This window comes from Sinocyclocheilus anshuiensis, unplaced genomic scaffold, assembly GCF_001515605.1.
Source record: "Sinocyclocheilus anshuiensis isolate Anshui unplaced genomic scaffold, SAMN03320099.WGS_v1.1 scaffold546, whole genome shotgun sequence".
NCBI lineage: Eukaryota > Metazoa > Chordata > Actinopteri > Cypriniformes > Cyprinidae > Sinocyclocheilus > Sinocyclocheilus anshuiensis.
In genome coordinates this window covers 1298650-1309702 of record NW_015542451.1, presented here as the reverse complement: position 1 = coordinate 1309702, position 11053 = coordinate 1298650, and the positions used below count along the sequence as shown (strand labels likewise).

The 11053-nt window shown below is 36.1% G+C and overlaps 1 protein-coding gene across 1 annotated transcript in view; it reads right to left on the bottom strand.

Moving 5' to 3' along the window:
* The window catches only part of arhgap22b (Rho GTPase activating protein 22b), a 27180-nt gene that overhangs the window by 9505 nt on the left and 6622 nt on the right, over positions 1–11053 (bottom strand). Inside the window, exons 2-3 of the mRNA XM_016493076.1 lie at positions 6093–6292; positions 2823–2910 (exon numbers count right to left, since the gene is read on the bottom strand). Of these exons, the coding sequence (XP_016348562.1) occupies positions 2823–2910; positions 6093–6292 (288 nt within the window). The remainder of the gene's footprint in view (positions 1–2822; positions 2911–6092; positions 6293–11053) is intronic.

Sequence of the window (11053 nt, the reverse complement as noted above, 5' to 3'; positions counted from 1 at the left end):
TTCTTTCTTTGCGTGCACATTTGGGCGGCATTATGCTAATATTTCCACATAGTGAGGTAGATATGTGGGGGCGTGTTAGAACGAGCCGTTTTAGGGGGGCGTGGCAGAGTCTTAACTTTGATAAAGAATATCTCTTTGGTTTTGAGACTTTAGTCTTTGCAACTTCAGGGATCTTATCTATGCACAATCAGCTTGTAACACTCCAAAGAGAAAGGAAAACTTGAAATCGCATCATATGACCCCTTTAAACATTGCTGTTATTGCTTGCAACTAAGATTGTGCCAAGACAGAAAATGGCCGCAGATGCAAGAGCTGCTAGCTTTCTGTTGTTGCTTTTTAGATCAAATGAACAGCACCAAATTTTCCCCAAGATGGATTTAGATACAGTATGTAATTATATTTGTACATGTAGAAATGTGAATTTCTTTGAGCTGCATTCATTGTCATTGTATAATGACAGTAAAGCGTTTAGGATGAAATAATAAAGGGTAGAGTATTTTTAACACTTTCAGTCACCTTTTCATGGAAACTTGTTTCTGCCACTGAATAAAAAAGTTATTGCCAAAAAAGATAATTGCAACTTTTTATCTCATAATTGAGATGCATTGTGAGTTATAAAGTCAGAATTGTGCAATATAAACTCATAATTTTGTGTTATAGAGTGAGAATTGCGAGTTTATATAGGCATATAAACTTTATATCACTTTTTTCTTCAGAACTGGACTTTATAACTTGCAATTCTCAAGATTATGTCTGACAATTATGAGAAAAGAAGTCCATATTGCTCGCAATTGCAAGCAAAACAAGTCAGAATATCAGTTTATATCTTGCAGTTCTTACTTTATTTCTTGCAGTGGTGAGTTTATATCCCATAATTCTGACATTATAACTCACAATTGCGAGTTTGTATCTCAGTTATGAGAAAAAAAGTCAAAATTGTGAGAAGTCACAATTACCTTTTAATTCTTTCTTATTCTATGGCTGAAACAATCTTCCATACCTTTTAGGTAGTTTATTTATATGGTAATTTTGATATGTATCTCTTATTGGTAAATATCATAAAAATAAATAAATATCATTACATACTGGTAAAAAATGTATAGCCTTAATGCACTGTAAGTCAAAAATTGTTAAATGTATCAAATATGATCATCAGGCTTTTGAGGAACGTTAATTTGTAAATCTCTCAATCATCATTACATTGCAGTTATATGTTTTGATTATAAAACTAAGCATTTAAATATCATCTTATTAAATGTTATTGGGAGATATAGAGTGACAACTCTATATGTAAGCAGTTTGTTATTCTGTTATAAAGATCCCATTGATTTACATTACAAGCATCAGAATTTCATCTTACTTTTTGGCCATATCAACATCAAATATCACCAAATTGCATATTTTTGCTCAGCTTGTCTCTTTGAATGAAATTTTTTTTTTCATCCTCAAATATGAGCACTATATTTTCACTATATCTATAAGACATAAAAGCCTGATGTATCAAATATGATACTCAAAAAAACAAACAAACACATATGCTAACTTTTTTAAACAATTTATCTAAAGGCTCAATAAATTCGACTATCATTTCATATGGCATGCTTTACAGGGTTACAGGACCCAAAACTTCATATGATTTCAGCGAAAATCTCAGTGCAGTTTCCGAATCTCAGTTTTTCCTTGATTCAGTTTTTGAGTTCAGCGTTTGTGCAGTTGTTAATCAAGTCTTTCCATTTCTTCATTCATCAACAACAGACAAGGCATCTCCAGACAAATGCCGCACTCATTTTTAAGGCAGCTCTGAAATCTGCTTTGTGTGATGTTTTTGTTTGTTTTGCATGGAAAAGGGACTTTGCCAGTGAGATTGTTTGACTTGAAGGAGCTGAAGCGTGCCGGTCAGACGGAGACTGTGGTTAAGGGCTTTTCTCTGGGGAGGAGATGGTGTGTTGACTGATCTGACATGAGAAAGTGCTGTTGGGTCTAGGAAACTGCTGCTAATGTCCCATGCTGTGTGTGTTTGGCTGTTTTATTGGTTGTGTTTGGTGCATTACTTCGGCTAACACCGAATTCAGTAATCTAAATGTTTATGATGCACTTTAGGGGTGAAAAATTCATTCACTGATGAATCCTGATTGGATTGGATTGATCTTCAAAAATTAATCAGAATTTTACCTTTAGTATATTATATACCGTACGTGCAAAAATATATGATAATAATGTGAATTGCTGTAGTTACAGGAAAAAATAAATACACCAGAATGCACATTAACCAACAAGAATTAGATTATTTGTAACCAAGATCTGCACAGATTGATTTGTATTTTATTCCTATTCTTATTCTGCAGTTTTGTCATATTGCTGTCGCTGGCTTGAGCAGACCAGGGCTGCATTTTCAGAGATAAGAAATTCAATATTCCCCATTTTAATGTGATGAGCATGTGGAAAAGAGAGAATGGGAAACATATGAGGCATCATCTTAAGGATTTAGAGAGAATTTAATATCTTGTAAACACTGAGTGGATTTGGAGGGCATTTAGAGGTTGACTTAAGTTAGCCGCGCGAGAGGTATGTAATTTATAGCACAGCTGTAATTAGATATTTGGTTTTATTTGCTCTATTGTTAAAAAAAAAATGCTCTGGTGGGTTTCACACTCATGTGTTATTTACTTGTCATAAAACAAATAGGTGTTCGGCATAAATCATGTTGGGCCAAATCACCTAAATCACCCCTCTGTAATCAGCATATTCTGGAAGGCCTGTTTAATTACCTGACACTCAAAAGCCATACAGGTACGACAGAGATGATTTGAAGATCTGCTCACCTGGCACAATCTCAAAAAGGTGTCGCCCGGGTTCTTCTGGGTTGGCTGTCAGTTCATTCACTTGGCTGCCCTTCAGCGAGATGCAGCCCTGCACAGACGGATAGTTAGAAATGCATCACTTAGCCTATTAAATCAACCAGACTTAATTACCATGTACACTTGAATGTAATTCTTTAATCAGCATCAAGTCTCCTAGTCTTCTGGAAATGTGTAACCAGGCATTTTGAGCCTATTGTACTAACAAAAGCTTGAACACTTGAACATGTGGCAGGTTGCCACCATACACATTTTCTAAGTGCCTCCTTCAATTAGATAAACTGTGAACTGAATGAAATCCAGAGATTATTCACCAGGGCAACAAATTGAATGAAGATTTGGGGTCAGAATTTCCCAAGTGCTTTTTGTCAGGCAACTGAATCTGTTTAGCAGTATTCAAGACATTTTCCTTTAATTGGTTGTTGTTTTTTTAAGATGTTTTGACTGGATCAACTCCACACCCCCTACCCCCGCTGATTTATTGTAAGATTCACAATTTTTAAATTATTCTCGACTCAATTCATGGTCTGGGTATTAAATATAAAAATATCTTCTAAGGAAAGAAAATTATTACAAAATTATTATAAGCATTTTTCCTGTGTATGGCCGTCATGCATAATCATGCCTGTTATTTTTTTTTAAGTGATCGATCATTGGTGTCACTTCAGATTATGCTGCTAAGGTTATGTTGTAATGCTTAATATTTGGAACAATCCAAAAATTAATTAAAGGACATAACACACCCAGTTTCTGCCAATCTCATGTTAATCTTGAGTACCTATAGCAGGAGTCTCCAAACTCGGTCCTGGAGGTCCTGCAGAGTTTAGCTCCAGTTAATTAAGGTCTTACTAGGCATGCTAGAAACTTCCAGGCAGGTGTGTTGAGGCAAGTTGGAGCTAAACTCTGCAGGACACCGGCCCTCCAGGACTGAGTTTGGAGACCCCTGACCTATAGAGTAGTATTGCATCCTTCATATCCCCGAAGAGTCTTTAGTTTTATCATATTTATAAAAGACAGATACAGCTTTACACTTCTCTCCAAAGACAGTCGAGCTCCTGGAGGCGTGCCGTGGGCGGAGCTAAAGAGTCACGTGCACGTGAGAATTTTGCGTAGCGATCGTCTGCAAGCTGTGACGTCGACATAAATAAAACAGGAACAAAAACTTTATTGATATGTATTTGATATGCCATATGTATTTGATCCAGAAACGGACCCCAATGACTTGAAGCACGTTGATGGGCTATACTCGAAAAAAACTTTCTGAAACTTATACAAACCCTGAAGGAGTGTATTTGTCACAGAAATAAACTGTCATACGTTCAACTCGTTTTTGAGACTTTGGTCATGTTTAGCATAATAATCCAACTCTTTAGCAGTGTAAATAAGTCAGAATGCATGAAATAGCATTAGACATCCCTTTAAACATCTTACCTTTGGGAATTTACGAAAAGTTGGAGCTGATCTTAACTTATGAAGTTATTTACGATGATTTTTAAGAACATTCATTTCAGGAATTTAAACTCTTAAGTTTCGTCTTTAGATCAATTTTAATGAAAAAAAAGATAAGAAAATTCTTAAAAAATGTTTTGGGAATCCAAATATTCTCCGGTTCTCCTTCTGTATGAAAATGATATACCTTAGATCATGATGCATTGGACGTGAGGTCTGCACCGCACACCGTTCAATACGGCCTGGTCTCTGCTGTCTCCTTTCATCTCGCTGTGTGATTTGCTATGAGATTTGCCTACACAGCCCTTCCACTTTGAATCCCATTGATTAAAGGCAGGAAAAGTGGGAGGGTTGACATTTTCACACACATCCTGGCCAGCGCAGCATGGACACAGATTAATGGTGCTTGCATGAGTATTGACAGTCTCCTGTGTGGGACGCGGTTCATCACACTCGTCAGTCTGACTGACCAACTTACTAAGGCTGGACCGTATTGATTGCTTAATATGAGATGGTCAAAAACCTGCTAAAAGCAACGTCTATAGGCTTGGATTATGGTGGAAATATGAAGCAACTGGTCATAAATGGAGTTCACACATCAATTTTATAGCTCTTTGTCACATGATGCTCTGTCATACTATTGACTTTTGTTGGAGATCTGTCACACTCATTTAAAAAGAGGTGACTTGCAACTCTCGGTGCATGTTTTTTGCATTAAGATAAATTAGAAACTCTGAGATTTTTCTCAGCAGCATCACAACACCGCTAGTGAATCTACAGTGTGAAACATACAGCGAACATTTGCGTTTATGAATAGGGAGACACTTTTATCCAAAGCGACACTGCTTGCAAGTTATACGTTTATTCATTTTATATGACTCTGAATGAATGATACTAATGAGCTGTATTTTATATTTTATTAAATATATTGGTAACACACAGTTACCAATATATTTGACTCCAGCATGTGTGACTCTTATGAGTGGGTTCATAATTCATATTAGTAAATCAAACACAGCTCATGTTGCAGAATACAACAGTGCCCACTCACTTTTTCAGCTGTCCTTGTTCCAGAAGTATTTTTCCATTAATTTTTCCCATATAGGGGTTTTTAAAAAGTCTTTGTTTAAGAGTTATAAGCCATTAACCAAACCAACCAGCTGGTGATTTACAACATTACAAATTATGATTTGAAGCAAAAAAATGTTTGTACAAAAAGACAAAGGTACAAGACTGTGTACTTATTGACTTAGGAAAAGAACTACGAACCCCATGGAGCATTATGAATGACATAATCAAATTAAAAACAACAGATTAAGATAAAACTTGATTTAAAGATGTTGATTGTGAAAAAAAACATTTTACGTTTATTGCAAAATATGCATATATATACAGTATATATATACACACACAAATATTTAAGTAGTTTGAGAGCGTAGGGAGACTCCATCACATCGTTCGCAGGTTTAAAGGTTTATGAAATAGCGTAAACAATCAGTTCCCGTATGGAGAATTTTTAGTCATTGACTAAAGCGGTCTTGGCAGTATGTTTGTATGGTAGAAAGAGGCGTGTCTAGCTCAGTGGGTGTGTCTGATTCAGTGTCAGCTTACAGTACAGGACTTTACATGTACTGTAGAAGCCATTGGACAACCGTCTCCATAGTGCAGTGGTGCAAATTCAGAGTAGTTTAAACCCAATTTTTGTTTTTCGTAGACATACGTTTTTTGCTATGCATAATGTTTGGGAGTTAACTGCATGATGTACATTTTCAAAGCTGAACGCACCTGTGGTTTGGTTTCCTCCTCATCCTTGTAGAAGTAGAGATGGTCAGCACGCAGCACAAACCAGCGCAGCTGCCAGTTCTTCATGATGCTCCTCTGCTTCTTCAGCCAGCCAGCCTTTAGCACCCCCTCTTGGAGACTGGGTGAGGTGGGCCGGCATGAGCCACGTGATGCCTCTCCCATCACCATGCTCTTGGACCTGGCTGTAGGTGACGAGAAGAGACGTACATGTCAGTGATCAAGCAGTTGACAAGCATCAAGGAGGACAAGCACTTACAGTAGCAGAGGGGAAAACGGTCATCATGTACTCGTCTCGTGTGGAACACAAAAGCAGAATTGTAAGCTATTGTATGACTTCAGAAGACTTCATGAGTCATACCAACCAAATGTTTATAAGACATTTATGGTGCTTCTGTGTCTTTTTTGCAAGCGTGGCAGCTTCAGTCTCCACTTATGGCATAAATGCATGGAAAAATTGATCCACGTTATTTCTTAAAAATTACTCTGTGTTCCATGAAGGAAAGAAAGCTTCATTAAAAACATGTAGCTCAAAGATAGGTGCGGTGTTTCACCTGCAAGGCAGTGATTTGTTCAAAAACAAAAAACTAAACAGTCAGTGAATGTTACGCAATGATACTAAATTATTATTTTTTTAATAATAATTTGAGTTAGTTGAGATTTTTGTAATTTAGTTGTGTTTTTGTCATTTTTATAAGTCATCTTATGCCTCTGGGCTGTAGACTCAAAATCAATGTGTGGCTTTCAGAGAAAGAGAAGAAATCAATGAGTTTTTCTCAATTATATAATTATATTATATTATTTTTCACTCCCAATCCACTGGTGAGCTGTACGACTGACTGCTTCTTAAGTCTCAAATTCATATAGAGTCCGGAAGTATAAATCCCATTAATTTTATTGATTTTGAATGATATCTTACAATTTTTTTTGTCATTTTTATCAGTAATTTTTGTAAATATATTTCTATGTAGTTTTTATAATTTTTTTTTAATTTCAGTTTTAATTTGTACATAGTACATCAAGTTGAAATAAACGAGAAATAAAATGAGAAATGCTGCTTTGGTAATTAGCTGACATATTTATTTCAAGTTACAAAAATGTTTTTATGATTTAGTTATAGGTGACTAAAATAACTCCTCTGTCAGGTTCTTTGTTTGCTCTGTGTTCAGCATCTTCTCCTGCAACAGAATATGAAGATTCATCCTCTCTGCTCTGTACCAGTTACCCTCTGGTAAATTTATCTTGGGATTCTCCTGTATCACTTTCCCAAAGGGAGTGAGTTCTCATACTCTAATAGGATCTCCAGAGTGTAATTTAGAGGCTCAGAGGCTCACTGGATATAGAAACCTCTGCAGTTTGCCATTTCATGTAGTTAAGATAGAGGTTCCTGTTCAGCTATATACAGCACATAGAGTATCATTTAACAAAAATAGAAGATACTACCCTGTATCTGTTCCTTAATGGAAGTGAACAGATTTTGGTCTGATTCTTCCAATTTTATAATTTGGCTGATCTGACACAGGCCACACACACACAAGCTGTGCTGCTTGATGCTTAAGGCTGAACTACTTTATGAATAATCTGTGTCACCATTGATAATTTATAGGAGTCTGTCCAGCACGCACAAAGTCATCTTATGCCTCTGGGCTGTAGACTCAAAATCAATGCGTGTGTGGCTTTCAGAGAAAGAGAAGAAATCAATGTGTTTATATTATATTATTTTTCACTCCCAATCCACTGGTGAACTGGACAACTGACTGGTCCTCAAGTCTCTAATTCATATAGAGTGCAACAGTCCGGATCCTGAAGTAAAAATCCCATATTTTCTCCGTAGGGAAATTGGTTTTGAATAATAAACCGTTAAAGACAGACCTACTGTGAGCTACGAGGATGTTAAGCAATGGGATATGCTTTTGTTGAATCCATCACCCTGCATTATTTCAACTTATTTTTTAAAATAATCATATTTAACAGCGCAAGTCCTGGTGAAAAACCACATTACCCATGATTCTGCAAAGAAATCTCCACCAATCAGAGAATTAAAACAAGATAATTACAGCTACATAATAAGTACAAATCTTTAGCACTACTCCCATGAAGCACTGCGAATTAGTTAAGAGTCAGTCTCCTTTATGCTTGCAAATGACTTATAACTCTTTAACAAATAAACAAATGGGAAAAATACTGGACGGGCACTGTTGCATTCTATTACATTCTATTTGCATTCTGTTTGTGGCCTCCACTAGAATGAAATGTTCAGTACAGATGTGGAGGGATTGAGTCAGGCTCTTAGAGAGACAAATGCGTGATGGCTGCTGGGTCTGTCTCCAATGGCCTTTTCCATAATGTCTCCTCCTCATCTGAGCTGCAGGCTTCTTGATTACATTAGCTGTGTCTATGGGTGTGGCGGGTTCAGTAGCCCTGCTCTGTCTAATGGAGACCAGAGGAAGACACAAGGGGGTATCTGTGTGTCTTACTTGATGTGTTTATGATACAGACAGAACTTCCATGTTCAGAATCCTGACTGATAAAACTGGCAACATTTAGCTAGCATAATTATAGTTAGCCATCTTAAAGTTTAAGTCATTAGTGGGTATGTTAATATAAACAGGTGGTTTTTGCGGTTGTGGTTGAGTGGTTAGTCTTGTTATGCTGCGTGAATTCACATGATTCAGCCTAGTGCTGGGTGGTATACCGGTTCATACCGAACACCGGTGTTTATTTTTGTTATGATATGAATTTTGTAAATACCGCAATACCGGTGTATGTCGCTTAAACAACAAAAAAATAATACCGTCATGTACCGTGAAACCGGTATAATTTTGAAAAATACCGTGATATAAATTTTTGGTCATACCGCCCTGCACTAAAACTTGGTAGTGGCCAATGCCAATCTCATGTTTGATATTTAACCTTCATCACTCATTAAATTTTGACTTGGTGTGACGATCAGTGCAGCCTTTGTTTTAGTAGTTAAAGGAGAATGTAATGCTAAATTTGCATTTTTTTTCTATCACGAGTGAACACTGCATTATGATATTCCTTTGGATGAGTAATCCATTTTATTTCTGTGAATATTTTGCAGTATAAACTAGAAAAATATAAATCCTGCACATTACTCAAGTTTGCATCGTCACAAAAATATTTGAATGAGCAACTTTTTGGTCAATCGACTTTCGCTACCCAGGTTTACTGGAAATACGTGACTCTACCTACATTTCTGCTAAACGCACGAAACGTACCTATACAAACTTACTGCAGTTTCCAGTTGAAATGAACACTACAGGCAGTAAAACTCAGACAACTTTTATTCCTTTTCACACAAAGTATGTTTTACAGAGTTTCGATTGAAAGAGAGCCTAATTTTACTTGCACAACATTGTTATCTATTATGTTTGCTCGGTAGCTCACACGATATGGCGTTGCACTTGTGAGGTGAAAAACTCTGGTACGAATCCTGTGAAAGTATGGTGCGACAAAACAGCTCAAGCCCGCCTATAAGGAAGTTAAAATAGCACGGTTGCATCAGCGAATGCGTTTTTTTTCTATCCCTTTTGCATTCGTTAAACACTATCGGTCGGTTTAGGGTTGGGTTTGGTGAAGGGGGTTTGTTATTTTCCAAAACGATAGATAATCTTTTAGCGACATTCCACAGACATTTGAATTCTGAACTGGCATAATATTTGCCTGAAGCAACGTAATAAAAACGCAGCAATATGTGCTTGTACCAACGTAATAAAAACGCGCAACATATTAAATGCATGTTTTAGCACCACAGACTGGACATTTCACTTTGAAACTGCTGTGAAACGTAATAATCACCATATTTTTCTAATTTATAAGTTCATCCAACATTATATATTTTTTAGGCATTATAAATTTTTTGAGAATATTATGCAGAAATGGGAACTTTGATGTGTTTAGCAGAAACACAAACATTCAGTGTTTTAAAAGCGTCCCTCAAAGCTGTACATTTGTGGAGCTCATGACGGAAATGTTTTCACTGCACACTGGTTTACACAAGTGTTTTGTGCCAATCAGTTTTGAGCGTTCTCAGTGCTGAAGTCAAATGGAACAGAGTGCAGACACCCAGTTTGCAAATCTCTCTACACGATGATTCATACCTTCCCACTTTGTCATGGGCGTTTCTAGGATGTGGTCACCAAAACTGCCTGTTTTGGCAGAGACGGGATCAACTCTGAGAATAGTTGCCTCTAAAGTTGCAATTAAAATATAATGGAAAGAATGTATTCAAGTTGTGCATGATGACGGTGTCAGAACTGGCGCCACGTTTGTGGCATATAAATTTGGCAACTTAGATAAACTCCACTGCTGGTTAAGATTAGCACCTGCAAGAAACGACCTACAGTGTGGGTTCTCGGTTATCAAACTTTTAATGACATGAATCCCAAATTAATGTTATTTTAGTATCATTGAGATACTACAGTTTTTATTAATGTTTTGAAATTTATTAACGTTTTCATTTTTACAGGTTTAGGAGTTTTAGTAATTTTTAGTATAGATGTCTATGCAGTTTTTATTAATTTTGTTTTAGTTATTTTAGTACATCAAGGTAAACTAAATAAAAATAAGGTGTTGCTGAAATAAGCAGTTTTTTTTAGATTGTATTACAGTTATCTTATTTCTTATTTATTTTATGGATTAAATTGTTTAATAGTTTAATTATCTTATTTATTTAATGGTTTGAATAGTTTTAGTTGTAGTTAACTATAATAACCCTATAATAAATATAAAGGCAGACAAAGTTAGTATAAAGGCATCTCTCTCTCTCTCTCTCTCTCTCGCTCTCTCACTCTCTCTCTCTCAATATATATAAAGTGAGACAAAAAATATTTTTCCTAAATTAAATAATTGGTTTTATTTTGTTATAAGACAAGCACATTCCATTTAGAAAATGTTTATTCTGTATGTATAAATTATATGTA